The sequence below is a fragment of the Ostrinia nubilalis genome, chromosome 11 (genome assembly GCF_963855985.1).
Source record: "Ostrinia nubilalis chromosome 11, ilOstNubi1.1, whole genome shotgun sequence".
NCBI lineage: Eukaryota > Metazoa > Arthropoda > Insecta > Lepidoptera > Crambidae > Ostrinia > Ostrinia nubilalis.
In genome coordinates, this window is record NC_087098.1 from 13,677,305 (window position 1) to 13,704,828 (window position 27,524).

General features: G+C 34.9%; 1 protein-coding gene across 1 annotated transcript in view; it reads right to left on the reverse strand.

Annotated features, from left to right (window-relative positions):
• LOC135076344 (spondin-2) overlaps nt 1-27,039 on the reverse strand; it is a 51,708-nt gene extending 24,669 nt beyond the window's left edge. Inside the window, exons 1-2 of the mRNA XM_063970836.1 lie at nt 26,847-27,039; nt 5,625-5,893 (exon numbers count right to left, since the gene is read on the reverse strand). Of these exons, the coding sequence (XP_063826906.1) occupies nt 5,625-5,832 (208 nt within the window). The 5' untranslated portion in view covers nt 5,833-5,893; nt 26,847-27,039. The remainder of the gene's footprint in view (nt 1-5,624; nt 5,894-26,846) is intronic.
• Nucleotides 27,040-27,524: the final 485 nt, after the last annotated feature.

The following is a 27,524-nucleotide window of genomic DNA, read 5'->3' on the forward strand; positions in this document are numbered from 1 at the left end:
AGCGAGGAAGCTCTTGGCCTGTATCTCACCTGATGGTAAGTGATGATCAGACCTATCCTAGCATACGAATTATTAAGTTGCTCAAATGTCACATGCTCAAATGTTATGGTTATAGCATGTTCAAAATAAGCAAGCTAGAACAACTCTAATTGAGCATACTTATTATTATTAGCAATGTTCATAAGCTAACACATGCTACTAAGTAAGTAGCAAATACTCAATAGTGACATGCTTTCATGCTAGTAATGAGCATCTCTAACTGTACCTTTAAAATGATAATAATTTGCCAAAGAAAATACTTCATCACGACTAATGTTCCACATACGACCCTGTTGGAAGATATAAAGATAGCATATCAAAACTAACCACAGTTGCATCTTATGTAGTTTGTAATACGTGTTATTTTACAAAAAAAACAGTAAAGTTTATGTGTTTTCGTTATACTCTTTATTGGTCCATCTTATATTCAAAGCGGTTTTGGTTAAGACATTAATTATTGTAAACGATTATGGTCTCTGTTTAATGGTGTGTGTTATGGCAGTCGTTACTGAGCCATATTATAAGTTAATGGCGGATCATAAAGCTGTAGGAACTAGCGGTAGTCAGAACGGCTAGTAGAATACTAGATTATTCATACGAGTAGGTAGGTACCAATAACGATAATGAATGAAAGGATATCTAATTACGAGTTTTCAGTGACTGCTTCGTTTTAATAAGTTACCTACTTAAATATTCTTGGAAAGAAAACACAAGAAAATAGATTAATTTAAGTAACAAGTACCAATAGAAGATATTTGGAACATAGAATTCCAACTAAAATAATAATTCCAATTTACTACTTACTAGATAGACGTTTCTTATTAATAAAAAAATAATACCTACTTACTCACGTTTTCTTTAATATTTTGACTTATTTCTTTCTAGAATATATTTTTTAATAAGCCTCATTTTTAAAAATTGTGTAATCTTTTAAAGATACTTTGTAATAATGTAGACACATTTGGATTTTTATATTAAAATGGACTTAGTCTTAATTAAAGCTCACTCAACGGAATAAAACGTAATCTATACCTACCTACTTAAGTAAAGCTAGCTTGCCTAGAAAGCCTAATTGTAGTCTTTTGTTTCAACACAACAAAAAACATAAAACTTTCTTCTACTCGTACGGAATAGACTTAGCTCCTTGTGTAGTATTACTTTTGTTTCAACACAAAAAAATCTAATGTTTCTTCTACTTAGTAGATTTCTACGTGTGTGGCATTTTAACCTATAATTTCTAGCCAAAATTGGGTTACCGTCACTAATTATGTCGATGTTTTTTCAAATTCCCCGCATTTCCCGAAACATAATAGTGTTGTAAGCCGAGACCGCTTCCTGTCTATATCGATAAACGCCTATTTTAACACTCGACTTGGCACGCGGCCAATGCGTGTAGGGCATAGGTGAAGCTGGTGTTAGGTGTGTATTCCAGTGAGATATGATTTACACCTTTATTGACGTGAACATTCGCATCGTAAAAATGGAATAACGTATTTTCCCTCCCTCGGATTGCGGTATTTGTAGTTTATGCAAATATGTAGTAGTTAATTTTGCTGTGTCAGATTAGATTACAGATTTAGAAAAAGTACCTATTCCTGTAATTTAGGAATTTGAACCGTGAGATTTTGGATCGAAATAGGTAAATCCACTATTGAATTAAAGCATAAAAATATGGGGAATTCAGTCTAAGAATACATTGTGGCCACTAAGTATTCATAATAATTAATCACGCTTTTATATTAATTCATTTTCAGATTAATACATTTTAAACCAATACACGTGAATGTTTTGTACTGGAATCACGTTTAGTTTTCTGAAGGAAAATGCTTAGAGTTCGTAGAAATAATACATTAACAATGCAATTTCTGAAATTAATAACATATCTTGCGATTTTTTTAAAAGACTCAAAAAATATTTTGACCGTTCTTCTCGTAAAATATATTTTTTTAATAACCTGCAGTGGACTAGAAGACTTAGAACAAAGAGTTTGAAAGTATTTCTCTTACTTTGATGTTGTTTCATTAACACCTTTGCTGCGGCAGTAACTTTCTAATACTTTCCATTCCTTCGATACAAGGTCAGTAAACCTGGTATTAAAACTTACATTGTGGCGGCACAAGGCTTAAAGACCTTGTAATATTTAAGATATATTAATTTTATTTTTGGCTTCATGTTAATAGATATTGTGTTTTTTTTCTTTGAATATTAATAATAATGCATTTATTGACATACACCTGAAGGCGTTCTTGAATAACTTGTTTAGTATAAAAATTATAGCTATATTCAAAATACAAGGCTTATGCACCCTGTGCCGCACTGAAGTAGGGAAGTCTGGTGAGTATTCTAGGGATGTGAAATACAAATATCGATAGTTTAAATTAAGTTTTAATAAAAATTTAAAAAAGTAACAAACAAAGATGTTTTAATAATTTAGTCTAAATATTTTACAAATAAGACATACGTGCATAAATACTTAAATAAGCTATATTTAAAGAAAACATATTAGTTACAACTTCAAATGTTTGTCACGAAAAACATTATTTAAATTAGCAATAAATCGTGTAGCAAATTAAATTATAATCAATTTGCGGTTTTGATTTTGTTTGTTTCTCTTGACGCCATGTCGACATGTGCGTTTCTTACGAATGCGAGGCAACACTAGCTGCACGAAGCTAGCGTGGGGTGCGGTACCAGGTGCGCAGGGTACAAGGTGCTTCGACCTGGTTTCGCATTGTGAAGACATTTTATTACTTCCGTGCGGTACCAGGTCTAAAAACCTGGTATTAAGGTAGGTACATCATTGGATTCTATTTTAAGAATACATCATAGATATATATTCATCACTTTCCTATACCGGACCCAATTGAAGTTATGCCTTTCGCACGACAAGGAAGATTATAGTTTTCTTAGCCGCACGGTAAGCGAGACGTACACAAGGTCTATAGACCTGGTTTCGCACTCAACGTGTTAATGACAGATTTTTATCACAGTCTATTTTAATGCGAGATATTCTGATTCAGCCACTCGCGTGTATTAATCAGAATTTCTCGCTATAATAAGCTTTCTGTGTGACGATACAATTTAACAACTTTCATAGAGTTTTGCAAAAATAAGTGCATTTTATACAAGAAATACATCGGTATTGCATACAATAAAATCATATTTAATCCGAATAAACACTTTGCAATCGATTGTTTTTTGAAGTTTTTAGGGTTTTTTTTTCAACCACAATTTCGGCCAAGCTGAATGTGTAGTTAAAGGTCAATGATTTATCCCGTAAATTCAATAGGCTACGTTCAGGCACGATAATCATATTTTATTACTAAGTTCAGGTTTTCATGTTATTATTCTGGCAACTATAGTCACCTTTTTGTATGATTTTTTCTATAGAATATCACGTTCCAAACCACTTAATTTTACATTAAGCTCAATAAAACTAATTGTAGAAATGCACTTAACTTACAGTTCGCGCTTTAATGGGCTCAAATTGTCAAGCCTATTATTGAGACAGTTAGCAGTAATGGCTGCAATTTTTCAATTAACTGCTCTTCTTCCCATAGCTGACTAATTACGTGCACATACTTCAATCTAGGGATAATTTCATTCTTAAGAAATAACATAATCGAAACAAATACAATGATTATGTAATATTAAATTCTATTCTTCATTACGTGGGTTTTTGTGGTTCATAACAACTGAGTCAGGTTTGATGAGCCACCAGGTTCTTTCAAGATTACAATATTACCTACCTATTAATCAAATTGAAACCAACTAAATTAAATTAAATTATTTAACTCAATAGGTACCTATAACTTCAAAGCTGAATGACGTGAACAAGGCATGTATAAAGCTTGTTTTTAAGTAATCATTATCAATTTAGACTTGACTTTCATTATTCGTTTTATTTATCAGTCATTGACTGCATCATATCATACTTGAAGTGGGCACAGAAGATCATCTGAGTAATATCATGAAAATATGAAGCTTAAAATAAAACTTAATTATGTATCAACATAGGTACTATAATACGAATGTGCAATTTAAAATTTATTGATATTGCTACTTTATTCAAACTTTCAAGTTGAACTAGGTAGTTAAAGTTCTGCCGATTCTTGACTGGAGGATAATCCAAGCAATGAATACGAATGCTTAAAATTAAATAAAGTAGGTATTAACAAAAAATAATTCAGTTTATTAAAAATATCCTTTAAAATCTAAACTGAAATCGATGATAAAGAAATAAGCAGCACACGACCAGTTATTGTGGAAATCCGTAGGAGGACACAATAGGTTGAAACGATACAAAGTGTTATTTTATCCTATTAAGCTTTATTTGGTTAAGGTTGACCGACGATCTGGTGAAGGTCGCGGGAGGTGCCTGGATGCGAGCGGCACAGGACCGGTCTTTGTGGAAATCCTTGGGGGAGGCCTTTGTCCAGCAGTGGACGTCTTTCAGCTGAAACGAACGTACGAACCTTTATTTAAGCTGGAGTAAACCTACTGCGTTAACATCGATTGTGCCAACTGAGCGTTTTATCACGCGGACTGTGGAACGCATCATGCGTCACCGGCTTGCGTTCTGTTAGCACTGACATTCAATTTCTGCGAAATCAGTTTTGCATTGCAATCATTGTATTGTACCTACTGCAATTGCGATCCTTTAATTGCAACCGATTCATTATAGTAAACAAAAGTGGCTTTGTCAGAACTAAAATTGAAAAAAAAAAAAATTATAAGCTTTAAAAGAACCTCCCCTTTGTTGAAGTCGGTTAAAAGGGGTTTCGTCTGAGATTTCTTTCAGTCTGTCAGTCTCGTTTTAATCGATCTTTTAAATACTTAATAGAAAATATTTATTTATTTAATTAAATATGCGACGTGCAGTGTGTGTATTCATTGCCCGAATTCTCCTGTAGTTAAGCGTAAAAAGTACATTAACTACATTAAAACAACCAACAATGTTAAGTAAATAATCTGAATTATACGCATGAATGAAGCTTTCATATAACATAGACTAAACAATAACTTACTGAATTACGAACTATTCATGCTAAAATAACTAAAAACGGAAAAGTTCGTTAACATCGGATAGTTTTAAAATCCATCCCAGTTCAATTGACCATCAATTAAGACAAAGACGGTGAAACTTCAATTAATTCCCACGGCCCCGAACTATTAAATATTTTCCTCTGCAAATTCATCGACAAATCGTGAAAAGTTGGAGGAACTTTTCTCGCTACTAGTTGAAAGGGAGGGATGTAAATTTATGCGAAAACAATTTATTCATTGCCGTTATTTTAAGAAAATCCACACAATAGCGGAATTTATTCGCCGGCCCGAACTCTGAGCGGCCGGGTGTGTCGGAATAAGAACACCTTTGCAATTATAATTTGTTTCTTTTACTTATTCATTTCTGATTGTGAGACACGTACAATATTTGAATGAACTTTTATGTCTTAAAACTTTTAATTTGACTCTGACAATGGATAGGTAAAAGGTGAAATAACATATTCGATGTTCTATCTAGCTTCTACATCACGCAGCAGAAAAAAAAATGCTAAAACGTTTGAAAAGTAATAAGAACTCACCATAGACTTTAGACCACTGCGCCGGCGGCCTCCAGTCCGGATAGTGCTTGGGGAACTTCTCTCTCGTCCAATACGTGTGTAGTACCATCCGGTACACCGTCATTTTGTCCGGGTTACACGCATCCGAGTCGGCCGTTGGCGCTGCGATCGCGAGCGCCGGCAGCAGAAGCGCCAGCAGCAGCCGCGCCATTCTATCGATGGATTTCATCGACACTCGCACAACACTAAACTGTCATCGTGTCACAACATTTCACGCGCGTTCTTTGTACCTGTAACAATAATTGTTGCTTTATCCGATAGGTCGTCGGTAACAGGGTGTCGTGGCGTTACAAACACAATGTGATACAAATACATAGTGAAAAAGATTGGTATAAGGCTAGAATTTTTATAGGGGTATTGAAACACAAAGTTGCATTGGTACCTATACAACCTAACTAAAAGTACACTAATAATGAAATTCAACTCTACATTACACTCATAATATAGAGTGATTCGAGTTTTTCTACATTACACTCATAATATAGAGTGATTTAAATGGGTAATGTTATTCATAAAACCTCCTCCTTTTGTAAAAGTCAGCTTAAAAAAGCTGCAACACTAGCAATCTCTAGACGATTTATACTAGCAATTAACTCTATATTCAACATTTTATTTGGATTTAGGGTTGGAAAAGTCACGGTAATTTTAAACTGGCGTCACTTTCAATGTAAATTACCAGCTGGATATTCAAAACCACTAATAAGTTACACTTTCAAAGGATGATAAGGGTTGTTCTTACTTCGCCCTTGAGGGTGCAATGACAGGCTAGAAATTAGATTCAATTTGCGACTTAAATTATACCTGTCTGAGCCCAAATGTCTATGAATGAATTTGTCTAAAAGAAGACACGCCACATCAGGGCATCGAACCCACCTATTTTAGTACGTAGGATCGCATATCATGAAATAAATTAACATACAGTAGACCCACTATAAAAGTAGGTGAAGTTGGATTTAAATATTTTTTTTTTTATACAAAATGCTGTGATTGAGGTAAGTATTATCAGGATACAGATTCAGAAACTAGAATTTTATTTCATTTACATTATTTGACAATTTGTTATTAACTGCCTTCGTTTTTTGCATAGGTACATGCCTACGTTATTGTGAATGCGTAGTAAAATAGAAAAATAATAATGACAGTCATCATCATTTCAGGCATAGGACGTCCACTGCTGAACATAGGCCTCCCCTAATGCTTTCCACGTTGATCGATTGGTAGCGGCCTGCATCCAGCGCTTCCCTGCTACCTTTACGATGTCGTCGGTCCACCTTAATGACAGTAATAAAGAACAATTAAGAAAATTGATATAAAAAGAAAGGTACTATCTGACTGGGATCAAAATTCTAGCGAGAAAATCCCCGGAGCACTGACACGTGACTCACGTATTTGAAAGGGTCAGCCTAGGTTATATTGTTAGTTAAGTGCAAGATCTAATGAATAAATCATAATAAACTGCTTATGGCTGCATATCATATAGATCACTAAATCAGTCAAACGTTTAATGGCAAACTACCGTTAAAGTCCTAAGTCCATCAGGTGAGATGCTGACCAAAAGCTTCACCGTTATAGGTAAAAAAAGATCCAAAGGAATGTAACAAAAATAATTTACTGCTCATTTCTGCACTGTGGTTGAAAGATGTCCAAGGGAAGAGCGTGATAGATTGATGTGAATATGAAAACAGCTTTGTGTCGACAGAGATGTGTGGTTTGCTTTGAAATATTTCACCTTCGGACAAGCTAATTACCGTCGCAACGTAGACAACTGTAATGTCTGCCAGTTATCTAACTAGACATCCGATAAACTCTGGTTCGAATCCCGCCGCTCGACTATTACGCACGTATCCACAAACATTACTATGAGGTCTCACAGTGCGCGTGGACGCACAGGGTGACACACTTACCAATCACAAAGCTCTATTCAATGCTGTGCTTTCGATTTGATGTTTGTGAATACGGACGTTATATATAATCCACTCGTGTCGTGACACAAGCATAATATTTAGCTTAATACGCAGAGTTTGACAATACTTTGTGCAGTACAAATACTAAATAGTCCATAATCTTCATCTTTTTTAAATGTTAAACAAATAAAAATAAAAAAATCTGGTCCCGGATGAGTCAATCTATCAGGAAATAAGCATTTTCCTATTTATGATCCATTAATTAAATTATTTAAACACTGAAGGGATCGGCTATTACTTTTTTAGCTTCATTTTAGCAAAAATAAACAAAATACATTTGAAACTCTTCTTAAACATGAAAGATTTGAATCACCATCAGCCAATATCAATCATTGTTAGAGTTAGCGTTTAATCTCTTTAAAATTAAGAAAAACAAAAGAAAGAAAAGACAAAAAACAATGAATAAATAAAAAACAATCATCACTTTAAAGTCATGCTCGCTTATATTCATGAATGCGTCATAAATTTAAGCTTTTATTAATATTTATCACTATCATGACTCTACGCCCATACGTTTACCGTTTATATGACTCTGCTGTAATTAAAAAGGCTCGAAATTGATAACCCGACATTCGTTCTCTGCTTCGTTCGGAAAAAAGTAATTCCATCGATTGAAAAATTCGGACAATGAAATTTTCCAGAAATTTCTCGAACGATGAAAAAAGTCGAGTGTTCTGGAATTGAGACCTGGAGGTCAATGAGTAGAAATGTTATTGTTTGGTACAGACAGCACGTCAGTCTAAATTTGTTTGTTGCAAAATCTCATTTATTAATAACTAAGTACATAAAGAGTTTCAGTGTTTAACTGGACGTGACGCTGCTCGTTTAAATATAGCGCTATTATCAATTTGTAGGTCTTTGTAGGTACGTTTAATATAAAACTGCTTACATGACAAGAAGTTAAGTGTAGGTAATTATAATTATCTTTACGCGGCGGCTGCCACAACCCTAATGATCGAAGTCAAAATATCATTATGGTCGACTTACATGCCATCGCAAAGAATTTTCCATCATATTTTCACTGTCCTTGAAACATCACACTTAATATGCCATGACAATGTAATGTAACCGAAAAATTGATAACATAATGCATCCACGTCACATACATTGTGTCTGGGCCGCTCGCGCGCTACAAAAATAATTAAATTCGACTACAGACGCGCGCATACATCAGGGTGGCATGTTCACGCGCTTCATTTGTTTTTTCAATAAATTGCATGCAGTTGTTTTTTTAACTTCTTTTTTATAATGCTTTATTTTCGGCCGGTGTTCGGGACGTTTGTTAATTAGAAGAAAATAAAACCAAACATTTAAATCAAATAATATGTAGTAGGTTAACTTTTTAAATAACTCACTTTTGGGGAGTAAGGTTAGTTTACAGGAGGTGTCATAGTTTGGAAAATACTTGCAATTAGATTATTTAAAAAAAAACTAAAGTATTTGATGTACTTAATTATGTTTTGGTTATACCCCGAAATAGAGAGATATTTTTAAGAAAAACTATAAAAAACGATCCCATTTCGGTACGATTCCGAGCTCGTGGTAGAGTGGCGGGTTTAAAATTACCCGCATCTACCCCAAAGGTTAGTTTTCGCTGCATACATCAGTGGAACGGTTATTGTTGAAAGCGCACACCGGTCTCCGCTGGTAATTAACCTAACATGCAGTCAGTGTAATGGCACAGCCCAAATAGATGAGCCACAGAACGTAGATTCAAATGAAAAGGCGGGAAAACTAAAAAAACGTATAAAATAAAATGTTTTTGGCTGGTCATTTAGTTAAAAAAAGGGTAAATAGGTTAGTACTTATGTAGTACTAGTAATGTGAAAGAGAATACTTGTATTTTTGAAATAAACAATTCAGTTAAAATAATGTTCATTTGACAAATCAAAGTTCATGAAAACGATAACAGGATGCAATTTGCTCAATCACTAAACTTAAATTTTGATAACTAATTTTGGTCACTCATTTATTATTTCTGAAGTCTGGTTTAACCTGCCAACTTCTACTAAAACTAACAGTATATTGATTTTTTATTGATTAACAAATACAAGTACAGATGATGTTGCTTAAATGACAATTACAGTAATAATTTTGCATGCATAAAGGTGGAAGATGGAGATACCTACTTGAAAAATTGTAACACCTATTGATGTAAACCCATTTTCGCAAAATATATTATTTGATTTGATTGATTTGATTTAAAATCTTTGTAACTGAGCTGGCTGTTCAATTTAGTCCGTTGTTGCTTAATGCAGCCTAACTGCCTGCAGTGAGCAATAAGTACAGTACAACAGAATTAAGCCTCCATTCCATGGCTGTGCAGTTACAAAGTGTAACCCACAACCTAATAAATAATAGAAAATAATGTAACTGAACAACCCGTTATAATGACCTATGTGTAATAGCTAGCCCGTTGCCATTTTAGCTTGCTAATCGGTCGAGATATGTATAGAATAGAATAGAATAGAATATTATTCATGTAAATGTCAGCTACTTTAGTTTGTTTACGAATGTACTTATTTCAAAATCAAAATCAAAAATATTTATTCAGTTTAGACCACAAGTGGCACTTATGATTTCTAATTGGATTTCGAAAAAAACCGAGCACAAACCTTTCCATAGTGTATACATTGAGCTTTCTGAAATAGTGACTTTTTCTAAAATGAGAGACCATTGATTAAATCTTTTTTTTTTTAATTTTTGTGTCGATAGAACAATTTTAGACAAGAGTAATTGTTTTCTAAAGATTTTCTTTATTAAAAAAAGCATCTTATAAATAGCAAAGGGAAAACTTTTGACAGACAGAGAGTTCGTTTCTTTATTATAAAATAAAATATCAATGTCTCAATTTTAAAAATTCAACCGAAGCACTAACTTCTATCAACATTTTTAAACATTTATCTTGAGAATTTCTCAAGCTGAGTATCATAAATATTCCGGTCGCTCCCCACGTCCGAAGGGCGGCAGTCACTTCTTGCCAATATTTTGCCAATATTTCAAAGGGTATAAAGTGCTGACATCATAGGGAAACGTGGCCCAAATTTAATCTGCCAAGGAATATTCCGTGGGCGTTGCACGGACCATTCGGAGGTATGGACGGGATTACCAATTCTGTCTGTCTACTTTACATTGTAGCTGTTAAATGTGGACATTTTAATCAAATTATTAAGCTTATTGATCAGAATTTGATAGTTACAATTCTGAAAGGGAAGAGAAGAACTATCGATTCAGACGAATTTTGTTTAGAATGAGTTCGATGTAGACACATTAATGGTAAATAGTCTTTTACAACTCCCATTTAGAATCCACAGTCGAAAGAGATTTGCCGTGAAATCTTCGGTAAAGAATCTATTTTCAATACAAAACAATCGCAAATTCGGTAAATACATAAGAAATAGCCCACAAAAGCCTTTTTAAATGCAAACCCGAGCCGTATCGCGGCAACACCCAACGAAATTTTCATAAACCAATACCGAATAACGGCGAACAAAACTGCCGAAGTAAAGTGAAGTTTCAATGAAATCACGCAATCGGGGCCATTCTCAAAGCAATAAGCGTAATCAGACTTCAATACGTTTTACAGTGAACGCTCAATTCCACGTTAGAACGATCGGGTCGTGACTCGAAAGAAAATAGTCCGAGTAAGACTTGCTACATGATTAAAGCAAACCAATTATGAAAGCGCTATTGTCGAGTGCTGTGTACTTGCAATTGTGATGTCGATTTGAAAAGTTATATGAGAGTGGAATAATAAAAATATTTTTTAAGAACAAAATACAATAATTTGATCCGACATTTCGACATTGCAATTATTGTACAATCTGTGACAGGTTGAGTTGCACCACCAAACTTTAACCGTAACTAAGGATAGCCAGTGATTTTTGTATGGAGTTTAAAATATTTTTGACGTTTGTTACGGTCAAAGTAAGATAGTGCAACCCAGCCTTATTAAATTACTAGCTGTGCCCGCGATTTCGTACGCGTGAAAACCCGTTTTCACAACATTTTTCATTATTTCTCTTCTCCTATTGATTGTAGCGTGATGTTGTATAGCCTGTAGCCTTCCTCGATAAATGGGCTATCTAACACTGAAATAATTTTTCAAATCGGACCAATAGTTCCGGAGATTAGCGCGTTCAAGTAAACAAACAAAAATCTTCAGCTTTATAATATTAGTATAGAAATGCAGACTGCGTTAAAACATTGATTTGAGTTACTTTTATCTTTAATCGCAAAGTGAACTTACCAACCAACATAATGTAACCAACTGAACATAGGTAGACAGTTTAATCTCTAATTGAGTGTATTTTTATAAGAGACCTACATCTGCTGAAACAGTAGTATCAGTAAATGGAGCTATACCTAATGTAAACCTAACTCTTATGTTTACTAGGTTCATAACTGTTTTGTTTTCTCTTACTCAAATAGCATTCCTTTTAAAATAACGTTACTGGACATCTAGACAATACAATAACGTTATTTTATTTAGATTGTAGACTAGACCAGCACAGCAAATAATGAGCAAATTCTTTTAGCGACTGCCCCACATAATGGCGTCCTACTTCCCATAATAAGTTTTGATCCCGTTTTCCCCTCATTTCGAGCGCTGGCCTTATTTTGTTGACAAGAACATAAGTTGGTCTGTTATTGTCTTAAGAACTTCAAGTTTTCCTGGCTTTGTGGAAGTTTACCTGAATTATTAACATTTGTGCTGTTGGGAAAGAAATTTCGAGAAGCGTGGGAGCGAAAGTGTTCTATTTAGAGGTCTGGTAAATTATTCAAGGGAACTTATACACGGGTTGGCTTTGTAAAATTACCGTCCTAACAAATAAAATATTATTCTCAAATTAAATGTACCTAAATACTATTAAGGCCGCTACCAACCGTGCGATGTGAAAGTCATTGGAAGAGGCCTATGTTCAGCAGTGGACGCCCTGTGGCTGAAATGATGATTATGATGAAATTAATGTAAATAAGTTAGTCAGCTACTTTTTTACTTTACAAGAAAATAGGTGTACATATTTAATGTCACTACATTTCCCTGAAACAATAATGTATGAAACATACCCAATTCTGTTTTTCAGAAACTTTATTAATACCTTTTTTTTTTTTTTTTGCGGGGAAAACCTTACCTAGTTTAACCTTTGCCGATCGTTAAAGTAATTATACCGATTTAAATGTAATTTTTAAATGTCAATTTGAACGAATAATTTCTCCTACTTCCCGTGAACGAGACCGATCTCCCCCAAAGTAAACAGGGGCACGGTAAACTCGCGGCAAGTTCTTGTTTTTAACCGCCTCGGGGTGAGCGCGATTCGATTATATTATTGTTTTATGGCGGCTGTAAATTCGGGGTTACCGTTCTTGCTATAGTAATGCATTCGATAGAGATGTTGCAAAGGTTCTTTAGTGTTATGGAAGTTACGTAACTGAAGATGTTTATTTTTGTAACACGGTTTCTAGTACGGACAAGCCAGATAAAAAATATTAGGCATGCAATTTTGGCTAACATTTTTTCCGCCTAAGGCAAGTATGTAAGTGATGTAAATAAATTGAAGATGCAGTCGTCAGATATGAAACTTCATGTCTTTGAAGAAGATTCCATAGAATAGTGTATAATATTTGAAAGAAAGAAAAAGTAAACGTAGTTATTCGATGAAAGTATAAAATGACGACTAAAACTGAACAACACATCTGTTTTTAAATCATTAGTATTTTTAGATAAATTATGTGGTGGTCAAATATACACTTATTATAGTAAAAAAAAGCGAATTTATAAGGATAGGTGAAAGAAATTAATTTTCTTGCTATAAATGTTTGCTTAAGTTTTAACAAATAACTAGGACAAAAAAACTAATAACTAGTAGTTATCCAAATTAATCTATTAATGTCGAGTAAAAAAAACTTTTCAGTTATTGGACACCGTTTTCTTACTTAATACACAGTTCTTACACTTTATTAACTGCTTTTGTATTTTATCAAAATATTGTTAATTTTGAACCATATTTCAAACGCGCAAAGATCTAAATATGGCGGCAACAATTTTATTAAAGGGAAACTATCTTTAATGAACAGCCTTAGTTGTTTCATCTACTAACTTCATGTAAGCCTCTTACATTTATAAATAAACTTTATCATCCATTAAGCCACGGAGCAAGTAAGAACGATGAATTTCGGTTTGCGATCTTGAAATAGTGATGGGAGGAAAGTATCGATAATTTTATAAATATTTTAAGAATTATTCAAGACTTGAAGTCATCGTTTTAAACTTATCGAAGGTTAGTTTTTAACTGTCCTACTCTAAACTAGCTTCAATCCAAATTGTTTTGGTACAGTACAAGTTTGATCTAAAATGGCATACATTAGAACCACTTTAAAATGCTATTTTGGGTGGATATGCCATTTTATGTAACAAAATCATCGTTAGGTAATTTTTGCTTACTTTGGGACTAGATGGCGCAATGTAAAATTTTAATTTCCAAGGATATATTTTTAATTTATTTATTACTAGCTTTCCGCCCGCGGCTTCGCCCGCGTGGAATTTTGCCTGTCACTGAAAAACTTTATCGCGAGCGTCCCTGTTTCAAAAATCGGGAATAAAACTATTCTATGTCCTTTCCCGGGACTCAAACTAACTCTGTGCAAAATTTCATCAAAATCGGTTCAGTGGTAACACTAACACTAACCAATCACAGAGCTCTATTCAACGCTATGCGTTCGATTTGCTGCTTCACTTAAGCAAGCAGCGTTTGTGAATACGGGCGAAAGTCTCACACAATTCATAAACCAATGCATTAACGCAATGCCTACAAAACCATCACAACCATTTAATAAAGTTGCTCTGTCGATATAATTTTATCGATATCTCGAAACACTACCGTCTAATGAAGTTTTAATAATTCACAATGTTCCCAAACTGTTCTTGGGGCCCGCGTGGTCTCTCTCTGGTCTCTTTAAAATGTTAATTGTCGGACTTGATAAGCAGTTTAGATATTTAGAAGTTGTTCCGCGATGCCAGCCAGTTTAATGACTGCGCAGTCAATTTAGTAATACGGTCTTAACCTTTATAATATGTATGTATTTTAGATCTTTATCTAACATACTTAAAAAAACATAATCGTGAACGTAACCACAGACAGACAACAGTCTGTGGATTGTAATCTTTATCAAAATTACGCGTCACAAAAACTTGGATAAAAAAAATCTAATTTATTCTTAAACAATATTGTCTTTTACTTCCTAAGCGTAAGTAAGTACTTTTTAATTTAACTTAAAAGAAGTCTATGTAGGATACAATATTTTTTAAATTTTATGCCTTATTTTCTAACGATTTATATTCTATACAGGGTGTTAGGTAAATGGGTATATGAGCCGACACTAGCCCATGTTAACATGGTCATATAAATGGTATGGTGAAGTCAGAAAATTGATATCTTCATTTTTATTATTTTATTTTTCATACAAATCGTATTTTATAAAATTTATTTTGTATGAAAATTAAAAAAATTAAAACGATGATATCAAATTTCTGACTTCACCATACCATTTATATGCCCATGTTAACATGGGCTAGTGTCGGCTCATATACCCATTTACCTAACACCCTGTATAATGTATCTTTCACTTTACCAAAATTTGGTACAAGTACGAGGGTGGTCTGAAAAGTTTCCGACCTCAACGTGAAGATGGCAGCATACATCAATTAAAGTCAGGGAATGTAATTGTGCATCTTTTGACAGCAACACTTCAAAATTTCAGCCATTTTTGACGCGCGGTTTTTATTTGAAAGTCGTTTGAGTGAGTCGATGTGAGTATTTTTGTGAAAATGGAAAAAATCGAGTATCGATCTGTCATAAAATATTTGTTTTTGAAAGGGAATACCCCTACGCAAATCAAAGATGAGTTAGATTCTGTGTACGGGGACTCTTCACCGTCATTTACCACAGTAAAATTTTGGGCAGCCGAATTTAAACGTGGCCGTAAGAGCTTGGGAGATGATGAACGTTCGGGACGTCCAAAAACTGTAACTACTGACGATAACATCGCTAAAGTTCACCAAATGGTGTTAGACGACCGCCGAATTAAAGTGAGAGAGATAGCAGAGGCAATGAAAATGTCCAAAGAACGTGTTTGTCACATATTAAATCAAGATTTAGGCATGAGAAAGCTGTCCGCGCGTTGGGTGCCGCGTTTGCTAACGCCAGACCAACGACGTGTTCAAACGAACATTTCCAATGCTCTGTTGGCGCAGTTTAGGCGCAATAAATCCGAGTTTTGGCGCCGACTAATTACTGTGGATGAGACTATGTAGAAAAATAAAAATAAATTTTAAGAAAAAAAATCTTGTATCTATGTTAGGTCGGAAACTTTTCAGACCACCCTCGTACTTCCGCTTTCACATTCATGTACCTAATATTTAACTGAGTAACATAATGTATCACCAAATATTAATTCAGAGTGTTCAAAGTCCAAAATTGTTTAATGGATTCCAGGAAACTGTATGAAACAGATCGGCATTCATTTAAAATTCGGCTTTACCCCCTGATCAAAGTTCTACTGACGAAGGTAGCCCTATCAAAATAGTGGCAACGTCAATCATAAACAGATCCCTGCCTTCCTAAATTCACTGGTTTGCGGTAAAGTAATTTGCGAATCAAACAATACCTTATTAATATTATTGTAGTACGTACACTCGTAAATACCTATGTATAAATACCTATGCTATGTAATACAGATTTCCCAAACGCGTGAAACAATTAGGCACCAATTAAATCTTTAAAATCTAAGCTCGATATCTTCTCGCTTAGTTAAATGACAATGTTCCACGAACTTTAAGGCTGAGTTGCACCATATTCTTTGACTTTGACAAACGTCAAAAAGCTGTCAAACTCCATAGAAAATGCACCAGTGTGCTTACCCTGAGTTCACGTTAGGTGTGCTCGCTAGCGAGTACGTCAAAAAAATCTATGAAGATTTTATTTCTTGAAAGTAGCCGCTACGGGGCGCTGCACAATATGTCATACATTTAATGTCATTTTTTTACGTAGTCGCTAGCGAGCATACCTAACGTAAACTCATGGTAAGCACACAGTTATCGTCGTAGTTACCGTTAAAGTTAGGTGGTGCAACTCAGCCTAAATATCTCACACCGCCTTTAAACTCTACCTTGTAACTTGTTGTTGTAAATAGGTAACTTACAGTTCTATACGCAAGGTAGTTACGATATGTGACTTGCAAAGAATGTATTCGTTTGAAAATTTTTCATAAGTTAATTACCTACGTAACATACTTTAAATTCGAGCCTTCACTCGTTAATTTTGATTCTGTGAAGTTGCTTAGGTACAGAAATAAAGTTTATTTTTTAAAATAATTTGCTTTAGGCCTAATTGTAACAAGTTAGCGCTAGCTGGAATTTAAAAAAAATATATCGACATTCATTTGTTGTTAATGTTCGGCCACATCAAGTCGACCTCTTGGCATCTGACATCAAAGCATTCTGTGACAGACCGAAAATAAGGCGAGTGAAGCCGCGGGCAAATGTATTCTGATAATTTGTTAAAAAGTTTAAAACCGTGGTTATTGGGAATAATGCTTCAGTGCTGAACACTAGTTGGTACAGTCCAAATCATTTAGCCGTCGATCCACGTCATCATTCTGTCAATAGTAAAAGCCTTGCCGTGTTGTGGGCGGGAAATAATTTAATTCCAGACGGGCTCCAGGCTAATAGGGTTGCCATTAACCACTTTTACCACTATTAATCATATTAAAATGTCGTAAGTCCGATATTATTTTGGTGACGTAATGAATGATGAATTTTAATTATTTATTATATTATTTATTTATTTATTATTCATTATTGAGCAATTACATATTTGATCCAAATAGCGTCCTAAATCCTCTTTAGGTTTGTCTATGATTAGTAATTTGTTTGTTTATGATAATTGATGTTGCTATTGAGTAGGTGTTTAGCTAGGTCTGTTGTTCTTCTCTGTTGGTTTATAGTCTTTAGACAAAAATAACTGCCATTTTACGTTACAACGTTATGAATACATAATAATTTTACTGAGATGAGTGAAAGCTCAGTGATTTTAGTCGCCTGCTACGTAAAAAGTCCAGGATTTGAGTTCCTTATGGGTTCCGTTATATCTCCCTTAGCCTAGGCAATACATTAGGACTTGAAAAATCCTTTTGTCTCCCCAACGGGACACACGTCCTCTACCGTTTTATGTTGTCAACTGAAAGAAATATGGTATCTCACAAATATAATGCAAAAATATTTCATTAATTTCCCAATAAGTATTGATGTTGATTACGAGAGCCCGCGGGAGGCTTGTTATTAGCACTCCACTGATCAGCCAGTCAATAATCGACTTATGAGATTTCCTTATATGAAAAACTCTATTTATTTACTGAAGGCTCAGATGAGGCACTTCAAGCTATCACTGGTTTCTTGTGTGGTGGTAATAAGTGTGGTTTTCCAACAACAATGTATTAAAGTCTGATATGCTGTCAACTGTACACATGAATATTGGTCTTATCGGTACATATTTATAAAATAAATATAAATTTCTTTCTTGTTCTAATATTATTTTTTCTTTTATTTTCTTTTAGTTTCTGGAATGGAAATCTCGACACAACCACACTCTTACGCCCATATTCACAAACGATGCGTGAAGCAGCAGATCGAACGCACAGCGTTGAATAGAGCTCTGTGATTGGTTTGTGTGTCCGTATTCATAAACATAGTAATGTTTGTGAATACGGGCGTTAGAGTGTGGTTGTCGAGATTTCCATTTCAGAAACCTAAAGAAAATAAGAGAAAAATAATATTAGAAGAAGAAAGAAATGTTTATTTATATCTTTTATAAATATGTACCGATAATACGGCGGCGGAGCTGTATCGCTGCGTCGTCTTACATAGAAATAACTGTGGCGGGCACACGAGCGGTGCGGCGCCGCGTCGCGCGATACGGCGAAATCTTGGTGGTGCGGCGCCGCAACGCATCGTGTGTTTTGGCTCTTAGATTTTCAGACGCATCTTCCCAGTGAAAGTAATTTAGCCCTACTAAAATAAGTAGGCGTCACAAAAAACGAAGTACCTGGCAAATAGTAAGAAAATTAAAACACAAAGTTTTCTGTCTTACAAAGCGCCTTGGCACCGTTACGCCGACCATTCATTCGGCGAAGTGGTTCATGAATTCGTTATATTCAACTGGTGTTGGCTTATGAAACTTAAACATTTTGCAGGCAATAAAATCTTTGATAGTTTCAGTTTCAGATTTACGGGAAAATTTATATTTTTAAATAGCTGTATTCAAAGATTTCTTCTAATTTCAGATACGAGTATTCAAGCAATTTGGTACCGGTTGCCCATTTCGTGAAATCGCAAGCTCCAATTTCCACTGGTGAGTCATATTGAGAATTTATTTCCGCGTAGATTTACTTGCTTGGATTTATTGGTACATAGATAACTGAAAATTCATAGCAAACTACTTCTGATATAGAGCTCTTTGTCTGTTGCAGAAATATAAAATCTATAGCCGAACGGTAAAAGGGTCGGACTGGCCGACTCGTGATCGGGGAACGCGGGTTCGGTCCTCGCCGCCGCTCGACTATTGTGGTGAGCTCACTCGTGACACAAGCACATTTATTTAGCTTAGTACGAGTGGCTAACGGTATTAGTAATTTGTGAAATAACAAGTTACGAATTATCTTTAAAAAAATCCTAATACTGACCTAGTAAAAATACCATATATTTTTTTAATGTGGTATAAAATATCTATCTCTTGTTATTGGAATCTTTATACATAGGTCACCCTCGTCATCATCATCAGGACATTTGGTGTCCAATGCCTCAAGACGACTCTCTCTCCGAGAGGCACTAGGATTTGTCCTGCACAAAACATAACTTCAGTAAAGTTCTAACAGCGCGAAAGTAATTTTTTGGCGGTTTTAACATTTTGATGTCATTGAATGTAGAAAGACCTCTTGCATTTTTCCGACCAATCACCTGTAAAATGCACATTTTTGACTTGCGCACTGTCAGCACTTCACTGACGATAGCTATACAGGGTGTTAGGTAAATGGGTATATGAGCCGACACTAGCCCATGTTAACATGGGCATATAAATGGTATGGTGAAGTCAGAAATTTGATATCATCATATCCTCTCAAGCGATCTTCGGCGGGAGCCCACGTACGTCACGAAGCTCTAAAGTGATCTGCGGCGGCTCCCGCCGCAAATCACTTGTCCAAGTTCGGGACCCTGTCATTTAAAAAATATAGTTCTGTTTCTTTCGCACGAAAGTAATAATGCTTAAGGCACTATGGTTGCTTTTCAACCAAATTTTTCTTAGTCTGTGTTTGAAGATGACGCGCTCCGCGTCGCCCGTCTGGGTAGTGATAAAGATGGATGTTTTTTATCGTTTAGATGCTTTGAAAGTGTGTTTTTCTTTATAAAAAACGTGTATAATGTGATTAACTTTGGAAATAAGTGTTAATATATAACATTGCTTTTAATTTTGAAGGTGAATCAAGTGCCATCACAAAAAGTGACAAAAATGACGAATCTTTTTCTTTCACGTAAGTTTTGTACCTAAAATATATATTTGTTAGCCTTAAAAGTTACACCAGAAGACGGGTAATTTTATCCAGATTCCAAAAATGTGACTCGATAGTATGTAACGGTAATAATGATAAGCTATTTTAGGGAAAATGCGAATAGGTATTTATTTTTTTTTTATTCCCGCGGGAAGGGCACGGCACGGCTTCACGCAGTAGCGCCTTCCCTCCGCAGATCGCGTGAGGGGTATTTTTTTTAATTTTCATACAAAATAAATTTTATAAAATCCGATTTGTATGAAAATTAAAATAAATAAAATGAAGATATCAATTTTCTGACTTCACTATACCATTTATATGCCCATGTTAACATGGGCTAGTGTCGGCTCATATACCCATTTACCTAACACCCTGTATTAATTCACACTTTTTTATTCAATAAAACGGTGCCAGTACGTAACTCAGCTGCGTACACTTTCTTGCTTATCGTGGTCAGATAAAAATATCAACATGAGCAAAAAGTTTCATAAAACGTTGACTTCGGCGGCCTTGCGCCTTCGGCATACTGACACCGAAACATTGGCGGGCGTTTTAAAGATAAAAAGTGTTACTCATACATTATGAGCACGATGTAATGTTTGGAGAGAACATTCAGAAAGTCACATACTTTTTTTGATTTATGTTTTTTTAAACAACTACTCTAATTTCTTCATTTAAAAAAAATAACATAGCAATTTACGCAATCAAATCTCTCCTAAATGTTACTTTGTATAAGGGGACTAAAGACAAATTTGAAAAAAGTGGAAAGTTTGATAATTTTTTTGCAAGCATGAATGAAACAGAAATTAGCTTTTCCATTTTTCCGTATTACTTATTTGGATATGGTATACTTGTTCCATTAAAATACATAACAATATCACGACTTTCTTGTACTCATAATTTTTTTTAACAAAATATTGTTACTAATTTATTACCACGTGTATATCACTTCAAAATAAATTTTATTAGGATTTCCGTCGCACACCTGCATAAGGTGGGATATAATTAATTCTATGTATAATTTTGGACTCATTAAAATCAATTCCACTGATCGACCGCAGTCGGTGACAGCGTACTATGACCCATTTTGAATCTATTTCTGGGAGCGTATATGCTGCGGGTGATTCCTTTGCCTGAAAAAACAGGTGACGTTTGATGAAAAAGCAACGCTATTACTGGGTAATTAGCGGTTAGAATTGAAGGGGAAAGTGGTTTTTGAATTAATTTTGATGCCCGAATATGTCATTTTGCCTTCAATATACTTTACTGCTACGACTTAGATAGATATTGTTTTCTTACCATAGCTTCATTTAACTCTAACACAGTTATGTGCAGGAATGTGATTTCATGTAAGTAGGTAAGTAGGTACCTACCTACCATAAAATTAATAATTAGAACTTAAAAGCTGATATTCAGTTCAGGATCGTGATCGCTTCGCTACGCTAGTCACATACAATATACTTTGAGTTGCATAAAATGAGTTAGTAACTTTAAATTGAAATAAAATAAGTCACCACCATTCTAACCCATTGATTTCTCAGAAACATAGTTTGTATTTTCAAAAAATATTTTTTAAATCGTTCAAAAACCGGAGTATTCAGCTCGAGCGTTTCCGAATCATCTAGCGATACTAAGTAAACACCCCGGTCCGCATGCAAATCGTGCAACCGAACAAAACGCGTATTTCTGCACACAGATTCAGTTAGTTTATCTTCTTTTTGTATGAAAAAACGGTTATTTTTAGACTTGACTGAAAGTTGCAATTTCAGATTAGGCAATACTTAAGTCATTTATAATTTTCCTTAACCTAGGAATATGAACTTTCGTCACTTGAAGGCACTTTTCATAAAAGGTACCTTTTCTGAAAAGTTCTATACTAAATAATTTGATTAGCTGTTTATACATATCTACCTACTTTTATTCATTCTTTCAAACCCGGAGACTGGGTCAATAAACATCACACGTCTTTGTAGCGTTTAGAACACTTTGTATGGTGCCAACAACTGAGTAGAATAACAGCTGCTATTCGCAATAAAATTTGTTCTGTTCAAAGCTTGAATATTTTATATCCCAGAATTCAAAATATAAACCCAGCCATTCATGCTCACCATCGAATTCTTTTAGCGAAACACAAACATCAATCTCCTCGGCACACTTCACGCGACGCGTAAATAAGCATAAAAGCAGCTTCAAGCCGAAATTGATATCTTCAAGCGCTCCCAACCATTCGCTCTGTACGCTTTACAGCTAAAGTCACTTTCAATTTCCAGGGAGAACCGCTTTATAGCTTGCTTCGGGCGTGACGGGCATAAAACCTCCAGAGATACCGCCTTCACTTGTCTCCATCTATACAGTATCCACGGGAGAGTCGCAGATTCTGCAAACCTAATATAAACCATATTTCTTTGTGCACAGAGCATACGTTTGTCAGAAGCGACAGATTTCTTAATCTACTACAGTTATTTTAATTTTTTATCTGCAGATGTTACCTCAAATTATAAAAAGTTACAGCATTTTTATCACTTAAGCAAATTGACAATGAAAGTGTCTTTACGTTTTCAGACTTAATCTATCCCGGTACTAAAATATTTCATGTCAGTTCATTGTTCAATTCATGTTTTCCTTTATGTTGCCAAACAGGGAAATATGAATTATTATTGAAGAAGCCGTGTAATGTAATTTCACTATTAGGTATGATTTGTCTAAATAGGGTTTCATTAAATTAATTGGGTTTGTATTACAACCTTGCCTTACTCATATCACCTAGGAATATGAATCAAAAAACCAAGAGTTAAGTTACATTGGCAATCATAATAATTATGTTTTTTACATTAACATGACTGTGTCTAACAATATTAGAGTACTAGCTGTGCCCGCCAAATTCGTACACCTGACGATAGTTTAAATAATATTTCCCATTTTTTCCAATATTGTTCTTTATTGCTCCGCTCCTATTGGCTGTAGTGTGTTTAATATGGCTTAAAGCTTTCTTCGATAAATGGGCTATGCAAAACCAAAAGATTTTCTTAAATCGGACCAGTAGTTCCTGATATTAGTGCGTTCAAACAAACTCTGCAGCTTTATAATGTTAGTATAGATACGCCTTGTATCCATCAGCTATCTAGGGATTTTAAAAAAATGAGTAATCCATAGAACAACCAACGAAAACTGATCATTCTACCGCAGGCCACAAAAATTACCCCCCATAAAATATGCCGCCTCTAAATCACTGCACATGGCAAGCTAATGGAGAGTGGGCGGTTAAAACGTTCCTCGCAATTTAAAATATAGGATGGTAAGTCAAGTGATGATAGACGATTTACACATGATTAAGTAAACCCGACACATTATTAAATAAAAACTAGCAGTCGCCGGCGACTTCGTACGCGTTTTACCCCCTTAGGGGTGGAGTTTCGTAAAATCCGTTCTTAGTGAGCACCTACGTTCTAAAAGGAACCCCTATGCAAAATTTGAGACTCCTAGCACTTGTAGTTTCTGAGATTTCATGATGAGTGAGTGAGTCAATCAGTCAGTGACCTTTCGCTTTTATAAATATAGATACGTTCACTAGGTGGACCGACGATCTGGTGAAGGTCGCTGGAAGAACCTGGATGCGGGCAGCATGGGACCGGTCGTTATGGAAATCCTTGGGAGATTCCTTTGTCCAGCATTGAACGTCAATTGGCTAAAACGAACGGTCAAAAAGTTTATAGTGTTGCATTTAAATAAAGATAATTGGATCTCTTATTATATTGGATTTGATATAGTGAACGAAATAATGTTACTAAGTACGCTGTTTATTTTGTTAACTATATGACTTCAAAATAATTCTGTTCGTGTAAAAAGCACTCAAATAAATGATGATATTTTTGTCCAACAATATCAATTGATTTACTATTAAAATTTATTGCGCAGCGCAGGACCGTTTATTGTGGAAAACCTTGGGGGAGGCCTTTGTCCAGCAGTGGACGTCATTTGGCTGAAAACGAACGAACGAACTATTAAAATTAAAAGATAGATACCTACTTATATTTATTAGACTTCGTTCGCATGGACCCCGTTTTACCCCCTTAGGCGTTGAATTTTGCAAAATCCCGTCTTATGAAGCACCTACGTTCTAAAAGGAACCCCCATGCAAAATTCAAGACATGAGTGAGTCAGTCAGTGACCGTTCGCTTTTATAGATATAATATAATAATATGCCCTAAGCTTAATAAACTTCCTAACCCCATGTACGCAACTTTTTAGGCAAAAACAGACGTTAAAAGCTTCATTGTAGCGTTCTGTAATGTCTTTTTTCAGGGCTCGATTGGTCTGTTCGCATTCGACGGTTCATTGTTTCAGTAATTAAGCGAAAGGTTTTAATTATGTCGGTACGTAACTCTGTATTGTCTTTTTCGTGAAATGGAGATCATATTGTAAGCACTTAATAAATAACCCTCCTTCTGGCGCAGTCGGGTAAATATGTAATATGGTAATAATATTATGAGAATAGTTGTGGTCTACATTGCCTTCAATTCTTCAGGTAGGTATTTATCTAAAATTATACCGTTCGCTATACCATAATACCTAACTAATAAATGACATTAGTTTATTCAACGTGACAGACGAATAGTTTATACAAAAAAATCCCATGAAAAGTCATTATTTTTTATCAATTATCATAGATTTGCATGCAATAATCTGTAAAACATTTAATTTGTATTTATAGAATTATCACTTCACGGGATTTATAGTATAGTGTTGTATATCGTTGTATGTGTCAAAATTTATAGTAAAAATACGACATAATAGTTTAAAATAATTTGTATTTGCCAAAAAACTTCTGATGTGCTACTTAAAATTATTTAATTTCAATTAAAATATGACTTATTGAATTTTGAAAGTAGGTATATTGGCATATCAATTTCCAAAAAATGAAACCCCAACACAGTTTTAATTTACCCAGAAATGAGCAATTCAGTAGCTTTCCCAGAAGCCTAACAAAATGTTTTAATTAAGGAAACGAACCTCAACGAGGCTGTAATAAAACAGTATTACACGAAAGTTAACAAAACAGTTAAAAAATGTTGGATGATAAAATTTTTTAGTGATCTGAAGTAGATATTTATGAGAAAGTTAAAATTTTAGTCCTTTGTCCAGTAATGGACGTCGCGTCTTTCGGCTGAAACGAACGAACCAACGAAAAATTATAGTAAAGGCAATAAATTATATCACATGCGATCAAATAACAGAGCTTTAGCATGCAATCTTATCCCTGGATTATTCAGTTACATAAATAAATTGCCCATGTATAAACAATCACAGTTTCCATCTACGAGTATTAAGATGAATGATTGACGATGATGACTGCATTTGAATAAAGTAACAAACATCTAACTTTGAATGGTTTTTTTTGCATAACAAGGCAGGTATTTGACCACAATCGCACCTGATGTTAAGTGGGATACAGTCTAGGATGGTACATATCTGCCCTGCAAGTTATTATTCATTTGTATCTCTTTCAAGTATTTTTTGTCGTCATAGTTAATCTCTGCATAGTTCTGGCTAGGCAAGAGATCTAGGACAATTTAAATATGTTACTATCGAAAGAATATCAGCTTGATGTGTAATAAAATATGTCAAGAATACCAATCCTAAGCTTCACATGAACTTCGCGAGCTTAAATTGTTTACAGCCTTAAAGAAAATTGAAAATACATAGCCGTAGATCCGTAGCGACTACGGCGTAGTGTTCGTAGAACAACACTTGCTACGAGATCTTGTTAAGCCTCGATGGCTGTTTATTTTTATCCTTATCTAGGAATTTTTAAGCCTCAATGTTTGTTTATTTTCTTATCTACAAATCTTGCATTCACATTTTGTAAGTATTACAGATTTGCGGAAAAATTATGTAAAATTTTAGTTTTGCAGGATATTAATTCATTATTCGGTTAAATAATGCAAAAAATAGGTGGCATGTTTGGTATTCTAAAATGTATCTTCAGTTTAAATTGTTTTTAAAGGGTTTTTGAGGTACAGGTATGTACTCTGGGGGATTGTATCTTTCAATTTGAATTGTGTTTACAAAATTACATTGTTTTACAATTTATCAATGTTGATCTAACTTAAGTAACGTAACGTATGTAGAAATCAATGAAGAAATTGAATAACTCGGTAAAAAAGCATCTTTATTTAGATTATTTGCATCGGATCCGACGTAACGGAACCAATACTTTATATTCATGAGCAAAACTTATTCGCATATTCGTACCTTTATCGATAAGGAAAAACAAACAAACTCGTAATAATCTTCAGTCTATGTTTACTTTTCACAAGTTAGATACTTGACTGTAATTTTCCATTACTTACATTTCTGTAATTATGTTATGTTATCATTAAGCCATTAAAACAATTGGAAGAAACTCAAAAGGTTTTTTAAGTGAAAATCGAGGCAAAACTTCTACATCTAAAATACATACAACAAAGAAAAAAGATAAAGCTAATATCAAAATAAATCTTTCTCCAACCGTAGACAAGAAACAGGAAATAATAAACGGACGTAACGCATTCAGAGCGCAACCGAAGAGCAATTTTCAGTCACCTTATACACCTGAAATTGGCACTGTTGAACTCACCTTGTGAATGCTACATTATAGCGATATCCATGCACACAATTAATTAAAACACAGTCCGAATGCGTCCCTGTGACGTCAGAGGGATCGTTAAATGCGAGTTTTCATCAATTTTTCATTAAGGTCCCGGTAAAAACACGCCTGTAGCGTGTTGAGGGGAGCCGGCGCAACGCGAGACACGTCTGTGCGGCGCGGGATCGCCAGCAAAACTAGGAGCTGGCATGCTCAAAGCCCAAAGCGTAGTGGGAACGAGAGAGGGATATCCGAGGGACAGGGACAGGCGTAAGTGCAGAGGTGCGCAGGAAAGAATTAGATGTTTATTTGGGCAACGTGTAATGGGATAACAGAAGCTGTGCGTGCGAGCTTTTTTCTAGTTTCGAGGATCAACTTGGGTGCGGAATTGGTTGGCGGCCGGTTACGCCTGGAATTTATGTTGCCCTGGTACAAGGAGCGTAAACGTTTGATGGACAGTTAGTAACAACTATTGACAAAAAAGACAAATAGTTTTTTTTATCCACAACGAGGAAGCTCTTGGCCTGTATCTCACCTGATAGTAAGTGATGATCAGGCCGAAGGTGGAAAAGCGAGCTTCACCCGAGTAGGTATAATAGAGCAATATTAATTTTCAAAATTCTATATAAATAGGTAATAATAACGAATAAGAGCCGTTCGAGCTGTTTC